This window comes from Berghia stephanieae, chromosome 6, assembly GCF_034508935.2.
Source record: "Berghia stephanieae isolate SIO BIC M18660-M18661 chromosome 6, UCSD_Bste_1.3, whole genome shotgun sequence".
NCBI classification, from domain to species: Eukaryota; Metazoa; Mollusca; class Gastropoda; order Nudibranchia; family Aeolidiidae; genus Berghia; species Berghia stephanieae.
In genome coordinates, this window is record NC_088365.1 from 38,983,874 (window position 1) to 39,007,076 (window position 23,203).

The 23,203-nt window shown below is 35.7% G+C and overlaps 1 protein-coding gene across 3 annotated transcripts in view; it reads right to left on the reverse strand.

Moving 5' to 3' along the window:
- Positions 1-23,203, reverse strand: part of LOC144975007 (GRIP1-associated protein 1-like) — a 210,945-nt gene that overhangs the window by 22,539 nt on the left and 165,203 nt on the right. For all 3 annotated transcript variants that reach the window (XM_078918652.1, XM_078918654.1, XM_078918651.1), the window contains 3 exons: positions 22,962-23,019; positions 10,504-10,570; positions 9,844-9,960 (listed from right to left, as the gene is read on the reverse strand). In XM_078918652.1, the coding sequence (XP_078774778.1) occupies positions 9,844-9,960; positions 10,504-10,570; positions 22,962-23,019 (242 nt within the window). The remainder of the gene's footprint in view (positions 1-9,843; positions 9,961-10,503; positions 10,571-22,961; positions 23,020-23,203) is intronic.

Consider the following 23,203-nt stretch of genomic DNA (forward strand, 5'->3'; position numbering starts at 1 on the left):
GTTTTTCTTCTTCTTCTCAGCTGCCCCTCAATGCAAGTTTGTATGAACCTCTGAATCAATTTGTCTTAATAAAAAAATATTTTTACATTAATTGTAAAACAATAGGAAAGGATTTCGCTTATAACAGTTGTATCAAAATAGATAACTGGTAAGGATCGCAACTCACAGATGATTTACAGTATCAAAATTATGACTTTTCCGCTTATCCATTTTGAAGGAATTCGTTAAAATGGAAAGTACGGTTAATTGAAACTTAAACAATATACACTCAGTAATCTGATTATGAAGGAACGAATGGCAATCCTTAACTATCAGACATCTACATTTTATTACTATCAATACACCTTACTGATGAATACAAATGAAAGTGAACATAACGCACTTTCAACATCTTTTTGATTGCAAAATTTATAGAAATAGTTCGTGTTTTTGCCAAAGAGGATTACATAAATTTAATGTAAACTGGTCAAAAGTAGAAATTCATCAATTTATGATACATTATTTCCACATAAATATGTCTATGTGTTCAGCAATAACAACATCTACAACAACCCCACCAACAACAACAAAGACATACTGGATACATCAATCATCACAGTCTAGTGATGAAGATGAGGAAAAGGAGAAATGAAACGGAAAGATTTCATGGCATCACTCTAACCAATGAAATCTAATTTTCCTCCAGTTCGCTATGGTTGGAGCACGCCTTTTCCCAGTCTTCCCTTGTCATATCATTTATTGCTCGTCAGTGAGAGTAAATTTGGTGTTCCACCCTCTCATCTTTCCCTTTACTTGGGTCCAAATGAGCTCGATTGGATTGCGCTCACAGTGATATGGGGAAAGTCGTGCAACCTCGTGTCAAAACTCATTGATTAGACAGACTGCTTTGAAAACTGGTTCTGGTTTGTTTCTTTTTGAGTATAGTTGAGCCTTTGACAAATAGAATATATAGTGCCGTCTGATTGGAGCCATGAAATCATATCAGTTTTTATAGTTGCCGAAGTTGGAGCATTGAGGTGATCATGGGCCACAGAATTGTAGCGTTGTCCAATGCAATAAGGCTGAGTGCTTTGATGAAAGGCAGCAAACGGTTCTTTATCCAGTCTTCAAACACCTCTGCATTCACCCCAGAATGATAGTCTCAACCTTGCAGATGATGCAGAAAAAATGGTATAGCATACTCCTAAATACCCAGAATATCAATGAACTCACGTTCATCCAGCTCCATACACCTTTGGATGATATACATATCAACGTTGTCTTGGATCCTTTTCCAATCAGTAGAATTCGAAACGGAAAAAAAAAAGATTTTTTTCGAGGCATGAAATAAAACTCTTTTATTTTATTTTTTGTTGGTTCTGTTTTTTTAATTTACGAATTTTATTTTTACTTTTAACTTAATTTTTTTTTAATGTCAGCACTTAACACAATATATTGAGTAAAATCGTACTGTCAGAAATCCAACAATTGTCAGAAAATTTACAGGCCTGTGACATGCTAATATAGTAGACCTGCCTTATTGAAAAATTTAAAATTCTTAGTTTTTAGGAGATAAAAAGAGTAGTCACTATAGTTTACTTTGTTGATCAACAATAATTTACCCTCAGAATGTTTAAATTACACTTCAAAATCTTTAAAATGATACCATCAACTTTCATTTTCAATAAGTTTTAATAACTTAGAAATGCTCATGAAATTCTGAAATTGGAGCCCAAACTTCGTAATTTTACGAAATTTTCATAGTAGTCTGACTAATATTACTGTTGGAACTGTGTTTTCAGTCCACCAGTGGACTGAATACACAGCTGTGTATTCAGTCCACCAGAAGAGATTATAATTATACGGGCTGAACTGTTTGACTGAGTGCAAGAAGGCGAGGTGGCCGGCTGATTTAGCACAGCATAACTGTAACCGGGGTAGGGTGGGTTAGGTGTTCAAGCTCCTTTCTAGGCATACTATTTTCTTTCTTTCTTTCTGTTTTTTTTTTCATTTATTTATTTATTTTTTTGTACTCCCTTGGCAAACAAATTCTTAATTTTCAACTTCAACACGTTGACACCATTCCTAGTGACTTGAGAAGTTTGAACGACATTTAACATTTTTTATATTTTATATTTATTTACTTTTACTCACTTTAAATATTATAATTTTGATTTAGAACATAGTAAGACGTCAAAATTGTGCATTCCTTGTATGTAACAATACGAGTCGGGAGAAAATCGACACAAAAACAAACAAACAAAATTTATTTTTTTAATTTTTAAAAAGAAAGAAAACAAAACAAAAAAATGTTAAGAGAACAACTTTTTAGTTATAGGGCCTTGGATATGTTTGAGGGATCATCAGAGAGAGGGAGGGAGAGAGAGAGAGAGAGAGAGAGAGAGAGAGAGAGAGAGAGAGAGAGAGAGAGAGAGAGAGAGAGAGAGAGAGAGAGAGAGAGAAAGAGAGAGAGAGAGAGAGAGGAAGAGAGAGAGAGAGGGTGGGGATGGGGGTGGGAGAGATTAGAGACAGAGAGAGAGATAGATAGGGCTAGTAATAGGGCTAGTAGAAAGGAAGAAATGGGATACCAGTCAAAAAATTCTTAATTTTCAACTTCAACACGTTGACACCATTCCTGGTGACTTGAGGAAGTTTGAACCACATTTCACTTTTTTTTTAGTTATTTACTTTTACTCACTTTTAATATTATTATTTTAATTTAGAACGAGACCTCAAAATTTATTGCCTTGTGTATTCCTTGTACGTAACAAGCCAGGAGAAAAACGAACAAACAGAAAACAAAAAAGTTAACAGAACAACTTTATAGTTAGGGTCTTGAGAGAGAGCGAGAGAGAGAGAGAGAGAAAGAGAGAGAGAGAGAGAGAGAGAGAGAGAGAGAGAGAGAGAGAGAGAGAGAGAGAGAGAGAGAGAGAGAGAGAGAGAGAGAGAGAGAGAGAGAGAGAGAGAGAGAGAGAGAGAGAGAGAGAGAGAGAGAGAGAGAGAGAGAGAGAGAGAGAGATAGGGCTAGTAGAAAGGAAAATATGGGATACCAATAAAAAAAAAATCTAGTTTTACAAGACATGATAGACAATGAACAATAGACTAGCTCTACAAGCCAAAGGACTAGGAATGATTGTGAAAGAAAAAGACGTTGGAAGACGACAAAGTCAAGACTGCCCGGGGTGGGAGGCACAGGCGGGCTCGAGGCCAGTGATCGATGTGAAAAGTGGCTAAATAGAACCTTACTTGGGCAAAAAATACCAAAACTCTGATCTCCTTTGAAAAAATCATTGGTTTTGATAATCACAAAAATTCTAACGGACTGGGAAAAATAGATATAAATGTTAAATTTAAATTAATTATAGAAACATTATTCTCTCTTATTTTGGCCAAATCGGTCAGGCCAATGGCTATCTAACAGCCACGGTAAGAATCTCAGGCTCCTGATTTCGAGCAACTCTCATCAAGACTTTCCGAGAGTAAATAAAACGCTGTAAATGATATTATTAAGCCGTCAAATTGCCATAAATTTTATGCCTGTCCATTTTTTATGATGCCTAACCTATAATAGGCTCAGTATCAATGTGGTCAATACTGATTAAGCTGTCCCTCCAGGAAATCGCGGCGCTTGCGGCCGCAACGCGGCCGCGATTTTTCGCAATTTTGACAATTGCCGCAATTTTTTGCAATTTTCCATGTTCTGGAGTCACATATAATCATATAATGCTAAACATAGGAATATACTACTGCCACCGTCACACAAAACTATTAAAGAAGCTATTTAATAATAATTTTATTGCTAACATCAATCTATTATATAATATATTATATATATATATATATATATATATATATATATATATATATATATATATATATATATATATATATATATATATATATATACACATATATATTTTTTTTTTTTTTTTTTTTTAAATTTATTTATTTATTTATTTTATTTTTTTTATTATGGGTGTTTAATTAGAAAATTAAACGAGACTTACCTGTAAGTTGAAGTTTGATTGGAATTTTATAGACCCAAGAATATTCTTAGGCCTTGACCGAGAGAGAAAGCGTCCCTGCACATGCGCAATCACTATTTAAAGCTAATAGGCTACAATAGCTGTTACCATCAATTATCTAATTTAAAAAGACCTCAAATTGATTTGCAATTTTGCACAACGATGTATACATTCATGGGGTGGGATAAAATTGGGAAGGGCGGTCAAGGCCTAAGAATATTCTTGGGTCTATAAAATTCCAATCAAACTTCAACTTACAGGTAGGTCTCGTTTAATTTTCTAATTTTATAGACCAAATGAATTTTCATATGGCCTTGCCCGAGACTTTAAAGCCGTAACAGCTATTGCAGCGATCCAATATATAAACGGACATACACGATTATAAGCATATTCTTTCATTATGCTATATTAAAACGTTAAAACCTATGATAAAAGGAACGATGTCCTAAGCCATGAGGTTCCATATCTACTTTCATTCAGTATGTAAAAAGTTTTTCAAAACTATTGCAGCCTGTGTCCTAAGCCAGACACTGCATAGATAGTTATGATATACATTCATAACTCTGTGACTAAATTCAGACACAGGTTAATCATGTTAATCTATTTGCAGCCTGTGTCCTAAGCCAGACACTGCATAGATTGTCAATGAGGTATTAAATATAACTCAGTCTGTGATTCCGCCAGACACTGAGTAACAAGGTGCCATATTATGATTTCAGTAAAAATTACTGTAATTGGTCATTGGTGTTTTCATTATCAGCCTGTTGTTAAATCCAGACACTGATAATTATGTTCATAATAAGGATAAATTACTCACATCAACGTGCTTTCCGTAACACTGCTTTCCCAAATGCAGTCCCATCATCTTTTACAATTGGTTTATTGTAGAATTTAGCAAACATCTTCTGACCAGACCATGCTGCTGCCTTAAGTATGACAGACATATCTACATCTTTAGTAATAGCTGACGTGCTCGCAGCCCTGGTGCTGCGTGCTTTGAATATTTTTGTATTTATTCCCGACTTCATAAGAGTCAATTTTATCCATCGACCGATGGATTCCTTAGTCACCGGTTTATGGGGACATGCATAACTCAAAAACAGTTGAGATGAATTTCTAAACGGTTTAGTTCGTTTCATATATTCTCGCAAATATGTTACAACACATAATCGTTTATTAGATGCGTATCCCGGTAATACTATGGAATTTTCCTTATTTTTTCGAGGTATTATGTTGCAATAATTTAGAAACATGAAAGATGGCCCGAGTTTGTGTAATATGACACTCTTCTAAATTTAACGAGTGAATGGTTTGGCATCTTTGTCCAGTGACTAAGGCACATAATGTGACTAATTTGAAAGTGAGCATTTGTAAAGTTAATTCCTTACAAGGTGAGCATTTTTCCAAAAAATTTAACAATATTGAAACGTCCCAAATTTTGGTGTATCTTGGTTTGCTTGGGTGAGCCAAGAAAATACTTCTCATCAAACGTTTTATTTTGTTATCATCTCCGATGGAAGGTTGGTCGAAAATGCAAGATAATGCAGAACGAGCAGTATTAACTGCACTATAACAAAGTCCTTTTTTAGAAAGGTGTAATAAAAACTCTAGACAGTGTGAAACACTATATTCCTCGACATCCCACTGTTTATCAGAACAAAATTCAATCCATTTCTTAAGGTAAACATTGTATTGTTTAACAGTATTTGGTCTCCAGCCTTTCATTAAAGTCTTGACAACTCGTCGGGACAACCCTTGTCTTTTGAAATTGTTCCTGATAAGACACATGCCATCAGTTGGAGTTTTGGGTATAATGGATGTACTGCTGAGTGGTTTGATGGTAAAATTAACACATTTTTGGCTTTCTTCAGAAAAAGAGGAGGAAGGCACATCATTTCCATAAGTTTTGGATACCAAGGAGCTATTGTCCAATGTGGCACGACCATCAATATCTTTGTACTTTGGTCTTCTTGGATTTTCATGAGAATCCTGGAGATAAGATTAAATGGTGGGAAGATATATCCGTAAGTATCCCATTTATGTTGAAATGAGTTAATGGCGCAGGCTTCAGGATCGGGATAGAACGACATATATATAGGTAATTGTCTGTTTGCACGAGAAGCAAACAGATCTATTTCAGGGCATCCAAATTTCTCACATAACCTATCAAAAACTTCTGGGTGTAATTTCCATTCTGTATGAATTCTAACTTTCCTACTGTGTGAATCAGCTATATTTGATTTTCCAGCTATATGATAAGCAGACAACCAGATTCCTCTTTCTTTACACCACAAGATGATTTGTTTAGTATAATAGTTAACAAGTCTAGAGTGTGTACCCCCAAGATTATTAATGTATGAAACGGCAGTCTGATTATCCATTTGGATCTGTATATGACAATTCTTAAAATCACATAGGGACTGAATACCCAACAACCCTGCTTTGATTTCGAGAACATTTATGTGGAGTTTAGACTCCTCTTCTGTCCACATGCCGTGTTTATTTCTATCATTGAAAACTGCCCCCCATGCATAACTAGATGCGTCTGTTTGAACAGTGAAATCTGCATTACCATGAGAAATCATTTTCCCACTATAAACTCCCTCTTTAATCCACCATTGTATTTCTTGTACACATTCTTCATTAAGAGTGGTTAAGTTATTAAAATTATAATTTGTCTCTAATGATTTGATTTTAAGCATTTCCAGTTCTCTATAATATAGCGGGCCATATTCAACCGCTGGGAAACTAGCCACAAAGACTCCAATTAATCTTGCTAATTCCCTTACTGTAAGGGAGGTATGACTCATCACATTCGTTGACATCTGGATGATATGATTTCTTTTATCCTCACCTAAACTTATTTTCATCAGTGTCGAATCTAGAATGAAACCTAAATGTAATAGCTTTTGCGTAGGTTCATATATAGATTTATCAGAGAGTTCAAAACCTAACGAAGTCAGAAGTTGCTTCGTAATTATAACGTTTTCCTGACATGCTTTATGATTAGAGCCTTGTAGATAGAAATCATCAATGTACACACTAGACAAAAAACCTCTTTGTCTCAAAAAACCTAACACTGGTTTTAAAATTTTGGTAAACAGTCTTGGGCTATCTCGAAACCCCTGAGGCAAAACCATATATTTATAAACTCGACCCTCAAACATAAATTTTAAGTATTTAGTAAAATCGGGGTGCATTGGAATGCTATGAAAAGCATTGGATATATCAATACATGCCATGTAGCAATTTTGTTGCATGAGATTAAGGCACGTAGTTAGTCCCTCCATCTTGAAGTGAGTAAATTTAACAAAATTTTTATTCAAGCATTTGAGATTAAGAATGGGTCTGTATTTGTTGTTATTCGATCTTTTCTCTCTTAAGAAAATATTATTCATGTAATCTCCCTCTTCAACAGTGCTTTCCTCAATTACTTCTTGTTTCAATAATTCTCCAATTATAGCCCTTAATGCTACGGTTTCCTGTGCATTAAATTTCAATTGATGGGGAATTTTATTTTGAATTGGTGGAGAAATGAATTGGATTTTACAGTCTTTGACACATTGTAAAATTATTTTGTCTTCTGTGATTTTTTCCCAATTATGAATAAAATGCCTTGTTCGACCACCTAAAGCTAAATCGTTTCCTTCACTTACATTTAATATGGTTTGTTGCGACGACCCTGTTGTCGAGTTTTGTTGCTGAAGTTCTGGTATTTGTTGTTGTTGTTGTTGTTGTTTTTGTAATGTTTTCCCCTGTTGTTGCACACAGGGTTTTTCCCGTCTAAAAAAGATAACCTTTTCTTTAAAAAGAACGGCTTGTTTTGATGTCTTTGGTATGGTTTGACACGATTGACTCTTTGAGAAACTTTCAGGGTTTCCGAGACATCTTTGACTTTCTCTGTCAATTGTTTTCCAAAAAGAGAGTCCTCGCATGGATACTGCTCAGAACACAATGACGAGAATTCCAATTTTACTTCAGATTTAAAATTCTGTCGTCTATGTAAATCCAGGCTGTGTGATCCGTCTGCTAATAACGCCACGGAATCTGCACAGGAATTAGTGATGGAGTCTATATCCTGTTGACAAACTGAATCTATATTTATTTTGGTCAGTTTTTCGAAACACATCGTCATGGCGCATAAGCTTTTCATGAGTGTTGTTTGTATTTTTTGAATACTCGAGTCAGTTTGTCTAGTTTCTTTTTGGACCATCTTAAAAATTTCTGGATTACAAGTAAGAGTCTCCATTCTGCCACAATTTGTAGGTTTTATATATTTTTGAAATAGTTGGTCCCTATCCGATATTTGCATTCCGTTGCACAGGATATTATTAATTCCCTTTGCTAGGTCCTCGTTAATTAGAGGCCCTTCAATTTCCTTTGTACCTGATACGTCTTTAAAATAGGAGATCGATGAAGACGTTTGTGCTTCTGACACTCGTCTTCTTGTCCATCATTAACATTGTTAATTGTTTCGTAGTCATTCAGCGTGTCACATTCTGTCATCTCCTTATCGTATGCATTTTTTAACTCCGTGACAACCGGAATGATCGCCATGAGTTTATTCAGTTGTTGTTTAATTTCTGAAAGTTCGCCGTCGCCACCATTATCTGATTTTTTACTTCTCTTTACTTTGGAAGGCTCGCCCTTCTTCCTACCTTCAGTCTTACTCGACACATCACTCCTATTTTCACCGTCATCACTGTTATTTTTGGTTTCATTGTTATTGTTACACGCCGTCCTGTTAAGGAATTGGGTCAGTGGGGCGTCCGACGCCATTGTCTTAATTAATAAGTGCAAGCGCGAAATCACGCACGATAAAATGAAATCGATAACAATCCACTTAATATCTTAATAATTGAAGAACAAAATCATAATCCACGAATCATCACATGATAATTTAAGCACAAAATAATATATTTTCAATAACTATTGCATCAATATAAGTAGGTAATTAATTTTAAATCCAAGAGAATTAAAAACACGATGATTGCTTTGCAAGGTTCACTTTTTAAGTGATTGCGCATGTGCAGGGACGCTTTCTCTCTCGGGCAAGGCCATATGAATATTCATTGGGTCTATAAAATATACTACCATAAACATAGATTCATGTAACTTGGAAATAGAAAGTTTTTATGGTCGGTCCCCTCTACCTCGTTATTCCCGAGTTCCACTGTATTATTATGATGTATAGATGTACTTGGAAATATAATGATAATAATAATAGCAATAATAATTTTAATAATAATGATATTAATTATACTAATAATAATAATAATAATAATAATAATAATAATAATAATAATAATAATAATAATAATAATAATAAAATAATAATAATAATAATAAAAATAATAATAATAATATTTTTTAAAATCTATGAGATTCTCTACCACATAAATGTTAGGAATCCATGCATTTGTGTAAAAGTGTTGTTTTTTTGGGTTTTTTTCAAAATCTCCTGGTGCCATCCCCTGTAGAAACCTGGCCATAATATTTCTTTTCTGAGTATGCCATGGCAATATCAATGTAATTTAATGTAATTTATGGACACAATACTGTATAATACATACCAATTAAAATTTGTGGACTGTGCTTGTCATAGAATTAAAGCAAGAATAAATTATTGTGCGCTGTTTACTGAAAACAATGTCTTAAATTTGCAATTTTTCCTTGCAATTTTTGCATATTTTGCATGCAATTTTTTGAATTTTGGGTGCAATTTTTTGGGTTTTCATTTCCAATTTTCCGCGGGGACAGATTAAGGTAAGTATCGACGATATTTGGTCCTTTTTAAATATTTTTATTTCCTGGTGGACTGAAAACACAGTTCAATTACCTTTTCCTCTAAGGCCCATTTATCTTGTTGAAGGGAGGCAATCCTTGTTAGTAAATCATTGTATTCCTCTCCAACACTTGCTTCACTCACAAAACTGTTGTTAGCTGAGGTAGGAGACTATTGGGAATTTAAAAACCAGACAAAAACCTATTATTTTCAATCATCAACCATTCATTTAAGTATCAAAATAATAATACAGCCTCATAGCAAGCGATATTTTAGTTAACAGCCCATTGATTTATTGTCTTGAGATGAGAACAAGAAAATGCCTGTTTTCTTTCTTTTTTTTTTCAAAACTTTACAACGCCTAATTGATTTCTGGTAGTTCTATAAAAGGGTAAATAACTTCTATCTGTGATGTCATTTGATAATAACTGGATATTAAACTGCATAATTTTTTTAACTTTCACAACAGTACGTCAGCAATTTCCTGCTAAGTTTCTAGGTCTTATAAAAAAATTTAAAAAACAATAAACAATTTTGTAGAACTTAAAAGAGTATAAAATTCAACAAATGGAAAAAAATATATACACACAAAAAGCAAAACAGAAAAAACAAAACATTTTAAAAACTGTCCACAAGAAAAATAAATAATAATAAAATATTTTTAATTCATTACAACCAATCATCAAATTCAAATGAACAGTGATATTTTCATACCTGTGGACCACTGGCCACCGAGTCTTTCCCCAAACCAGAGGCACTGGCACCCCAGGATGAAACAGAACTGTGAAGAAAATGATACAACACAATTAATATGACAAGACATCTAAATGATTCAACACTATAGACGATTATTCTCATGAGAGAAAGCCCCTGGCAACATACTACAAAGGAGTAATCCTCTTTGTCTCATTGAAATTGAAGTAATCGATTATTAATGCAACCCAAGTTATTAAATTAAAGATCATTTCTTGGATAGCTTGTTTACCTTTCTTTGAGTCCAACAATTGAATTGAGCATAAGTAAGTTTTTTTTTTCTTTCTTTATGGTGGTGTAATCTGTTCTTTTACAAAAATTTAGCATTTTTTGTTTTGTGGTCACACTATGATCTTATCTCCATCAATAAATAGCTGATTATCATTATCATTAAATGGACTAAAAATTACAGGAATATGTTTACATGACATATTTCCTCAGTCATCACTATCATTATATATAGGATGCGAGAAAAAAAAAGTATGACACTGTTTAAATTTAAAGCAGAAATCAGAAACATTTTTAAATGTGCAGGCAAAATAACATGATCTTAAGATAATACTTGGCATGTTTAATTAACTCTTTTCCTACCAGACAGTTTTACGCATTCAGACAACGACGGTTTTGATATGAGATCGGAGTCATTGCCCACCCTCAGCAAAAAAGCTGTGCAAACAATAACTTTGAAATAAATTGTCTAGTATTATATATCAAATTAAAGAGGAGATATTGATGAATGCATTTATATTAACTTTTGAACGGATTTGTGTATGAGTGTGTTTGTGTATGTGTCATTGCAGGATGCGTATTGGTTTTTATTATAATTTAATATGAAAAACCCAACTTATCAGTGAGGCAGCTATTAATCCAAATTCATAGGTAATCCATTTTATGAATAGTTTTTTTCATACACTGCATAACCCGCTTAAGAAAATAAACATTTGACTCAAAATTGGCCATAAAATGAAGAAGAAAAAAAAAAAGAATGTGACCCAAAACGAAAAAAAAATGTTTTTTTTTTACCGAAAAATGTTTATTTACAGGTTTCTAATGTCTTTTACTTTCTATAGTGCTGAGCTGTATGACAGATCTTGAAGCAGTTTCCTTTGCACAAGTGTGGTTTTCCTTAACACACTGTACAAACATTTCTGGTCCTTATTCTCACACCTTTCTTGAAATGTGTACACACAGCCACTTGCACAACAGGATTGTCAGTTACTTTCAACATTTTTGTACTTTGGACAGGAACTTATGTGGTCTGAAAAGCAGCTCTTCTCAATTGTTCAATCACTTTGTCCTTGAACTGCTTGAACGAAGGTTTGTTCATGTGACTGTCCCTGTTGGCAAATTTCCAGAAGTCTAGACTATTTTCTTCGACCACTCATGACTCTTCCTTTTGTGAATGCAATACTATTTCAACTGCTGATCAGTTCGGTCACACCCATTCATGTATTGATTATAATTGCAGATCATTGACGGTTTGTCGACTGTTCCGCATATGGATGTAAGCGGCGTTCTTTTAACAGTTGCATTTGATAATACCATTGTTACAAATTTCTTTGCCTGGGTCTCGGAAAGCAAAAACAAGATAAGTGCCATCTTCTATTTTGTACCATTTAATCTCATTGTGTTGAAGGAACAGAGATTTTAAATGCAGGGGAAAGTTTTTTCTTCTGATATCGTTAGTCCTTGGGTAATGGTGCGATTTTTTCTGAATGACTCCAGGAGGGGGAACTGACGTATAGAATTCTGCCCTAACCAACAAAAGGACAGTATCTGGGCTGACCCAGATCCAACCAGTTTTACTGCAATCGACATATTTAGTTTTTCATTCATAACTCTTTAATTCTCATACATAGTGGAAGGCATCTAACATTAAATAATAGCTAATGATAAATTGCGTTTTTCTGTTAGTCGGCGATTTCATTGACGTAATATGTTGCATAATATTTTGAGATACTGTTCTTTCTTGGTTAAAGCCATGCAAATAACTCTACCTATAACCAACAAAAGGACAGTATCTTATACGCCCGTCTCACATACTGTTCATCCATAGTTAATCACAATGCAAATACCTCGTCTGTTTTCACGAAAAGCACAGTATCTGTTACGTCGCCTTACATACTGTACATTTGTGGTTAAGGCTATCCGAAATATCGCTTTCGTTTTCAATTTGGAACAGTATCTATGTTGAAAATAAAGCAAAATACGACTAACTCGATTGACAAACATCTCACACGAGTCAAGCTTCTCAACATCTCTCACCAGTCACAAACACCGTCCAAAACGAAGACATGGCCGTCAAAGTATTACGTTATAATCATGCATAATACTTGACACCTTTCTGAGTCAGTGTATTGTGTAAAAACTGAAAGTAATAAATATCATAGTGGGGAATATAAAAACCACACTGTTGAAATCAACTATTAAGAAGGAGAACATTAGTCTTTGAATCATAAAAATCGGTTGGGAAACAACAGTTTTAAAATATTATATTGAAAGTTGATTTTGTCCTTGTTAGTTTATTTTGGTACCTTATTTATTTCTTGTCCGATTTTCTCAATTCCTGTATCATTTTTCATTATCTATGAGACAAGATCGGTGATGTACTTTGTTTGAAATCTGATTTAAGGTGACGCAACGGTCAGACAGTCGTCGAGAAAAGCTCTACCTGTCGTAGAAACATTATAGCTGCTGTAAGCAGTCACAGCAACCAATCAGTGTAAAGCTGTAAGTAATGGTGAAAGGTCAAGAGCCAGCATCATCTATCAAGAACCAATAATTTGCTCTGAGAAAGTTTTGACATCTCAAGAGCAAAAAGTTTGAAACTGATGATGGACTTATGAAAAGTTTGTGGGCGGGATTTTGTCATGATTGACAATCGGACTCGAAAACGCAGCTATAGATATCAAAGAGTAGGATGAGATCATCTAAAGATGTTACATGATTGACATGGCCATTTAGGGAACTCAGCATCTAACAGAAACAGAATCTGAACACAATAGGGTAAACCTATCGAATCATCCTTCGACAATACAAGTCTGTCCCTTTGTGTCGTGCACATTGGTTTTTCATTTTCAACCTTTGTGTTTTTTATACCACCCACAGGTAATTTCATTGGTCAGTCTCGCCAATCTCGACTCAACGTCTTGTTGAATTTCGTGATTCAAAGATTTACTTAATAATAATATTATAGCTATATCATAGATATCACCAGGTCATCTGACGTCATGAGGTAGCCAAATTATAATGATAACATTTATTGTCACAACTGTGGATAGCAGAACGAGAATTATCTGTCAGATTCTCGATTGAATGAATTTATTAGCCAATGTTAAACTTTTCATTGATTACTTTAAATCAAGACTCGGCAAAATATCGATAACAATACTAACGGGCCATTAAATAGAATTTGTCTTAAAATGTTAAAGATTTAAAAGATTTTATTTCAATTGTAGAAGAAATATATAAGTATGAACAATAAATATATGTAAAATTGCAGTTATCAGCAGATTTCTATTAGACAAAAAAAAAAATCAACCTTTTCTTTCAATGAGACACAATCGTGTAATTTGTCGAGATGATATATATCATTTTGAATTTACAGATGATAGGGATGACAAAGGTTTTGGCTGGTCGTATAGCATAGACGGGGAAAGGCGGTGACATAAGATATTTCTTTTCATGGCAAACTTTTATTTCGTAAAGAGTCTGCTCATGGCTTTTCGCTAGAATAAAGTAGCAATTTACATACATATGAACGACATATATTTTTTCTGAGGGAAACATTATTATTTGCAAAATTTCTTGTTATTGCTGTTCCAAACTTGTCAACACAAAATGTTTCAACACCAAATTATTGTATTTACTGTGTGACTTAATAAGTCAAATAATGCGAGTAATAACCCCTTTCCCCCCCTTTTGTTGGTTAAAGATGGGGCTTAAATAGGATACTGTTTCAAGCAAAATTTTTAATCGCCTCTAATTCAAAAATACTTGAAATATGATCATTCTGACAACTTTGTAAGCTTTCCTATGTCCTAGAGTGTCGATTAAGTGAAAAAAGTGATTTTATGATTTTTTGAGAGATACTGTCCTTTTGTTGGTTAGGGCAGAATTTGTCTGCATAAATGTGGTGACCCTTTTCAAGTAGTGCAAGTAATTTTTCAACGACCTTTTCTGCATGTGTGTCATTAGGGTCTGAGTCTGAGTGGTAACTGGTTTCGGCACCATAGTAGATAGAGATGTACATGGACCCAGTTTTGTTGTTGCAGAGTCCAAATGATTTGATGTGATATTTTGATGGTTTGCTGGCTTGAAATTGCTTGTTTTTCCACCTGCCATTGTACCTATCACCATTTCATCTATTGACACATTTTTATTTGGGTAAAATACCCTTTGGAATGCTTCAGTGAAACGTTCCAGAAATGGTTTGACCTTCCCTTGCAATTCTGCATTTTCACCACCAGATGAAGAATGGTGTGCTATATAGCTTCAAATTGTGTCTGGGCAAACATTTGACCATACCACAGAGAGTATCTAGGTGGGGCGCTTATAGGGGTACAGAAGTAGCTTTTTATACTATCCTTAAAGACGAATGAAAAATATGAGAATGACATAGTTAAGGTAAATAAACAGTAACAATGTTATTGTTTATTTACCTTAACTACGCCATTCTCACGCTTCTCATTCGTCTTTAGTGTTTCTTTCATTCATCATGTTTTGTTGATATAGGGGAAACCCAAAACATCCACATTATCTGTCAACATTCAAGAAAATGAAGCTTACATTTCATTACTAGTAATTTTTTTCCTTTGAGCTTCAAGCAGCAACATTTTCATTATACCTTCCCTGAGATCCAATGGCAATCAGCACAGGAAAGAACTTGAGTAGCTCAGGTCTTGTGACTGGTTGAAACTTATGAAACATGGAGTATCTGCCAGCATTAGGTTTTTGTCAGATCAATTAATCTGCATAGGAATTGGTATTGCCTAGAAGAGCGTCTAAAATGTCTGGAGTAAGGATAGTAAATAATCCATTTGGCTATGCCCAGGTTGTACTCGTGAGTCTTTAATGTCTGAACAGCTATACCAAACAAAACGAAAGTTGTCAGTTGAACCTTGCTTTAGTCACCTCAATCCAGTCATTGCATGTCCCTCCATTGTTCATTCCCAACACACCACGACCTCCCTTTTCTTAATTATTAACATTATCCCATCTAATTATTTTCACTTTTGGGCCACCAACTATATTTTTTAAAGGTCTTTTTCCTTTGTCACCCTTTCCAACAACACTTGTGCCAGAAACTGCTTCAAGGCCACACCCACTTGTCTCCTCATGCTACTATCACTTTGATAATTATCTCCACTAATTTTACCATCACTATAAACTCTCACTTGGACATGAACATTTATCATCATCAGTTTGATTTGAAAGCCACAAACTTAGCATTACACGAGCTTTATCAGATACAAAACGTCTAGGAGGGGGCCCAGATGGACTATCCTCCATTTTTATACTTATCACAACACAGCAAACAAATTTTCAAAGAAAACAAGAAAAGCAAATCAAAAGCACAAATTTTATGCTCCAAACTACACACAAAGCATAAAACAGGAAGTTGGAGCAAATTTTGATTCAAAAATGGATAAGGTTGATTGGATTCAAAAGTGTATTTCAAAAACCATGAAACACAGCTTTTTGTCTTATTTTGTGGTCGGCATTGTGTAGCAAGGACTATCATACAGACCTGCCAACATGTGATTATGCCAATCAGGGATTTTGAGGAGCAAAATCAGGGATTTTTCATCCCAATCAGGGATATAAGGAAAATGTCGAAAAAATAAAATTGTACTCACCAAAACTAGAAATAAACTGTATGTACAATATACGAGGAGGTCAGGATCAAACCATACTAAGTCACATGAACAAATTGAAAAAAACTCGTTTTTGTGGTCAGTGACCAAATAAAAAAAAAATTCGCAAAAAAATAAAAAAATAAAAAAAAATTTAAAAAATAAAAAATTTCGACATTCCGGGATTATAAGCTCAATTCCGGGATTCCGGGATGGTGGCTTAAATCCGGGATAATCCCGGAAAATCCGGGATGGTTGGCAGGCCTGACTATCCCACACAAATCTTTGGGCCTCTTTTTCGCTCACGAAGTGCCCGAATTCGCGTCAAAATATGGGACGAAGCCGTTTCATATATGCTATTTTAAAAAATTAATTACGACGCTGTTTATCGATGAATATGACTGAAAGTTGGCTCACAGTTAGAAAAAAGGTAATTTTAGATTATGTCAAGCGACAAAACTCGTACGATTACCAGAAGACCGTTAAAAATAGATTTTTACTCTTTGGAGTAAAATATTTCTAAAACTACCGGGCGTGGAGGTTTTGTCGCTGACAAGGTAATACATGAACATTTCTTCTTTTTGGTTGTAAAATTTCATATGAATATGACGAGTACTTTTCCAGTATCTTACAAAACACCATCCTAATTTGCTCTTCAAGTTTCAATCTTTTAATCCACTTATTACGCAAGATACAACCAAAGGTCGAAAAAAATGCTGAAAAAGCGTCCCATATTTTCGCGTTTTTTTCCTCTTTGCGGGTCATCCAAATAAATGACACCTTTGAAACTGCATAACTTGTTTATTTATGAATGGATTTTCAAAATTCAAAAACATTTTTACTCAGTGGAGATAGGGCTTTGATTTTAGACAAAATTTTTCCTCAAAAAGAGAAAAAAACATTTGTCATAGTCATTGCTACATTGTGTTAAAATTCCTCAACTGATTAAAAGAACTGCGCCTATTGTGACAAAGTCGTTTAAAAATCAAGATGTCAAAAGTTTCCAAACTGGCATCTCTATTTTTAGCTTTTGCATATGGTATCTGCGCTTGATATCAGTGATTTTTCGTTAAGACAAATACTCAAAACAGATTTGAAGCTTTGACCACAAGAGGGCATTCTAGTAGGAAAATGGATAAAGTCAAAGCGAAATGCAAGACAAGGTGCATTATTTAATCAGTTTGATACTGATGACATTAAGAAGATCATTTTCACTACTGAAAAAGAGTATGCATTTGAAATCGCTATGGTGTCTGGTCCAGTGAAATAGTAGGAAAAGACATTATTACATTTCCTTGAAATGTCAACCACAAAATAATAAAATAAAGATTCTTTTTTCACTAATGCTCTGTAGTAAGGCATAAGGCATTCCAAACAGAGGGCCCAAAATGAAAAAAGCGTTTTTGCGCAATCGAAGGACAACTAGTTTGGTGGAATCACTGGCCGAATGTAAGGGGTGGGGTTTTGAATATATTTCAATTAGTTCCAAAAGGTAGGATGGGGCAGTACTTTCAAGATAACAATACTGAAATGCAAGTTTGGAATTCAACCCTTTTCTCAACAGGCAGCCAATGCAGGTCTGGCAGAATCACACCTACCCTTCATGAATACTGGGGGTTCCATAGGCTCAGTTGGTAGAGCACTTGCTTCACACGCAAAGGGACTGAGATCGATCCCGGGTGCAGTCGAGATTTTTTTCACCTGACTCCCCTGTCCATCCAGCAGTGAATGGACCTGTTAGATTTGGCGGAAAGTACTTTGCGACAGACTAGCATCCTATCCAAATGATAGCAAGCAATTGCTATTGTCCGTTTCACACTATAGAAACCGGGATAAACTTCGGCTCCATGGGCCAAATGGCTCTGAAGGACTACTTCATGAATACCAGTCTGGCAGAACTGTTCTGGACAATCTGAAGACGTCTCAGATTATGCTGCGAAATGCCAAACAACAGAGCATTACAATAATCCAATTTCGATAGCATGAGGGACACAATCAGGTGTTTAGTCACTAGTCACATCCTCAGATATGAACAATCGAATGGAAGCAATCTCTTTTAGTTGGAAAAAGAGAGATCTAATCAACTTATTAACCTGATGCTCCATCGACAGTCAAAAGTCTAAAAATATGCCGAGGTTATTCACTTTGTCAACAATTTGAATGGAAGCATCCCCCAGATTCAAATCTGATTTAATTTTCTACTTCCTGTTCCCCAAATACAGCATCTTTGTCTTATCATCATTCAGTATCAGTCTGTTATCATTCATCCATTTCCTAACACTTTGGATACATGCCTTACTAATGTCTGATACTCCTTGCAAATTTCGTATTGGAGACGCAATACAACTGCGTATCATCAGCGTATTGATGGTATGACAGACCGAAACTTCTGATGATTCTAGACAGAGGGCCAACAAACAGAACAAAAAGAACCGGTCCAAGGTCTGAACCCTGGGGCACCCCGAAATCAAGAATAATTTCCTCAGATCTATATTCATCCACTGTAATAATCTGTTTATGATTAAACAAACATGACCTAAACCAATCAAGCGCTGTACCAGACACGTCATACGAAATTTCAAGACATTTGAGGAGAAGATTGTGATTGATCGTGTCATAAGCGGAAGATAGGTCAAGCAAATTCAGCAAAGAACACGAACCATTGGCTATACCAGAGAGAAGATCAATAACAACCCTAACATGTGCTGATTCCATCGAATGATGTTGCCTAAATTTTTCTTCACGACAATTTTTTTAAGATGAGACAGTAATTGTTTCAAAACAAGCTTTTCCAAAATTTTAGAGAGAAAAAGAAGTTTAGAGACAGGGCGATAGTTTTTTAAGTTCTCTTTATCTAGACCAGGTTTTTTTTTAAAAGGTGTTTGACATGAGCCACTTTATAAATGTCTAGTACCGCACCTGATTGCAATACATGTAAATGGTGTTAAAATTACATCAATGCATTTTTTTAGCATAGGAGTATTTAGTGGGTCCAGATCACAACTTTTAGTTGGAGACGACGTAATGCAGTCACGCAAAGTCAGCTTCAGTGATCTTTGAAAAAATCACCATAAAACTTGTCATATGTTTAGATCGATTAATGTGAGAGTTCTTTCCTGATGGTATCAGTCTTTTCTTTAAAATATTGACCAAAGCGAGTTGGTAAATCTGCCCGATCATTAATGATGGGAGAATTGGTTGCGTCAGTCATCTCAGCAGTTCCTTGTTTAAGGCAAAGAATTGTCTCGAATGCCCGACGTTTTTCTGCTTGTCTTCAGTTATAGCTATTACTTTTGACATCTTGGTTGACACCTATAGAGATGTACAACCAAACCTAAATTCTTCAAGCATTTGCAGACCTTAATCATCCAAGTGTTCCTTTTCCATAGGGCCTGTAATGAGGATATCATTTGTGCGGCTATGTGGTCTAGTGGTCATACTCTCGCTTTTGGATTGGAAGGTCCTGGGTTCGAGCCTCCTCAGTGCATAGTTGAGTCCTTGGGAAAAGGCTCTTTACTCACATTCTCTCACAGTACTCCAGTGTAAAACAAGTACCTGGTCGTTAAAAATTGCAATATCGCCTAGCAGGTGTCATGTCCCATCCTACATGTTAAGTGTTGCTGTTGGTCAGGTACCTCTTGTAAAGCGCTTTCAGCATGTTTAGTGGATATTGCGCTAAATAAAAGCTCAAAAAAACTCAATCATGGATGTCTACTGATGTTCAGGAGAGATCATGAACTATGGAATCCTAAGTCACTAGAATGTTTGTGCTGCATTTTAAAACCCAAAAGGCATTCCGAAGAAAATGTATACCACAGAGTGGTTTGATAACGACTGTCTTTAGCACAGCTTCCATTGAAATGGGGATTTGGTGATAGCCATGAACTAAACTGTTTAGAGAATATGGTCTTTCCTGCAAAATTTGTAGCAAAAGTAATGGAGAATGGGGTACCAGTCAGGAGTTGCTTGATCACTGAGGCATTGAAAGTCTCGGAAAGGTCTCAATCCGCCACTGGATATCTGACCAAAGGAAGGGTGATACCCATGGGTTATTAGATCAGACAGTACCCATTTATCCAAACTCATACTCATATTCTGCACTTTTAACCTTTGTTAGGTCTAAACGTCAGTCACCAAACAGTGGATGACTAGCAGTTGATAAGTATGTTGTGTTAAGTATTTATAGAGGAAAAGGTGGGAAGCAGAAGATTTCTGGAAAAATCATTAAAGATTTTCCTACATGAGTTGGCACTAATGAATATTTGGGCAAGGTCATTAAAAGATATCTGAAGATAGGGCTCATCTAGACAATAGCATTGTATGGCAGGTCAAACAGCACAGTCCTGGTAAATGACAAATTAGTAACTCCTTTCAACACTACTGTAGGAGTCAGACAGGGCTGCATATTATCTCCGATGCTATTCAATATATTCCTTGAAAGCATCATGCAAGATGTGCTGGAGGGTTACCACACCTCGATATCCATCGGCCGCCCTTTGTCTAATTTAAGACAATATTGACCTACCGGCAGGCACGGAACCAGAACTACAAGACTTAACAGACTGCCTAGCTGAAGTGCATCGCAATACGGAAAGGAAATAAGTACCGAAAAATCACAAATCTTGGTGAACAGCAACGCAGAAAGCATCACAGTGGGAAATGAAAAACTAAAAGAGGTCACGCCATTCAAATATCTAGCTGTGACACTAAGCAAAGATGGGACTAGCACAATTGAAATTCGAAAGAGAATTGCAATGGCAACATCAGTGATACCTCAGTTAACACAGATTTGGAAAAGTAGCATGAGTCTTAATGTAAAGGTCAAACTGTATAAATCACTGGTGTTGTCAACCTTGTTGTATGGATGAGAAGCCTGGACACTTACAATGGATGCACAACGGCGCATAAGGGCGTTTGAAAGTAAGTGCTATAGAAGACTGCTACCCGTGTCATATACGGAGCATTGCACAAACGAAGACGTCCTGGAAGAAATAGAAGCGTGGGCAGGCCCACAAGAACCTCTTATAGTGACTGTGAAGCGCAGAAAACTGTCTTGGTTGGGACACCATACTCGACACGATAGCCTGAGCAGGACAGTCCTACAGGGCACAGTCGAAGGCCAGTGCAGAAGAGGGCGCCAAAGGAAGATGTGGCTGGACAATATAAAAGAATGGACAGAGATGTATGTTCCAGAGCTGCTACATAGGGCTAGCAACAGGTAGGCATGGAGGAAGACTGTAACTTCTGCTTCACGCAAGTCCCCCCCAACGACCATCCGGTCATGGAATTGAGTGAGTGATTAAAAGAGACTTGGTTAACAGAGCAAAGAACTTATGAACTTATGAACAGAATTGATCTCGTAAGCCCACAACAAAATTCAGAAGACACAGGAAATCTGCACCAAGAAGTGGACATTGTACATTGGTTGTGATAAAAGGAACAACATAGTTCGGTCATTATTAGCAGCATTCAGTTTTTCTCTGTGAACTCCTGTTTGTTTCAACACATACCTTGGACATTTGTGTCAACAAGAAAACAAACTAATGAGCGTTCAGGGAGAGAACAGCAGACGTTACTAATGAAATTATCCTCCATTTCCTTGGTCGAATGTTGGTTGAAAGTGACGAGGTGAAGTGCACTTTTTTGCTCTCTTGCCAAACATGATAAAAAAGCAATTTGGCCGTGATGAAGCTGCTGTGGGTTTAGATGAGACAGCAGATGTGTATTATATTGGTCCATTGGCAGAAAATGTAGGTCCCAGCAAAGAAATTTTGCACTGCTTCCTGTGTTAGTGCACTGTAGCCAGTAGCAGAACCGTTAGCCAGTGGGCTACAGACATGATCAGGTGTTGCATGAAGAGACACTTGAAAAGAAAGCAGGGTTTATGAGATCCAATCAGCACCAGCATTTTGTCCATCAGTTCAGATGGCTTCATGTCATCTAAACCTGTAGATGCAGCTGCTCTCTCATTGTCTTATAGACCATATACAGAAATAAGAAAGTTCTTAATAATTGAGTTTTTTCCTGTTATCAGCAGGCTCGTTAAGATAGAACGAGCTCTTTAGCATTGTCGAGAACTGACACAACATGGTAGTACTTGTTGACTAGTCGGAAAGAGAAAAGTCAGCCCCTGCTTGATTAATTCAAGTAAAAAAAGAAGGGATTTTAATTGCTACTTTGGCTTACTTCTATTGTGAATTATAACTTTCTATTTCCTAAGTGTCAGGGTCACCAATGTAGTGCAAAAGAAGCAAAACCAATTACAACAATCTGATCTACATAGTAAGACAAAATCAAACTGAGTGAAAATAAAAGACAACACACTTCACATGATTGATGACTCGCAGGCAATACCAACATTGTGGTTAGCACATGTCCTTGTCTGTTTATATATGTATGCATGTATGCTGTCATTACACTGTCCATTTAGCGCGACAGAAAATTAGATAAACTAATTACTAAACTTGTGATAGAATTCTCATAAATAATCCTTTAAATCCCATGACAGCATTTTTAAAAAATGTGTTGATAGATTGTAAAATAAGCTGAATGAAAACTGCTTACCTTGTTTCTCCGCTGAGCAAATCTACAGAATCAGTATGTCTGAACAGCTCGTCAACACCTATGGAAATTAATATATCTTATTTTCACACCAAAATTTTGCAAATAGAATAAGGAGTAAGAACTTCTCTTTAGAAAACCAAAACATGATCACAAGTGGAAAATTAGAATCTAAAAATGTGTGAATGACACAAGAGCTAGATAATGCATGAAAGAAATCACCAGAAAAACCCAGCTTTTCTTAA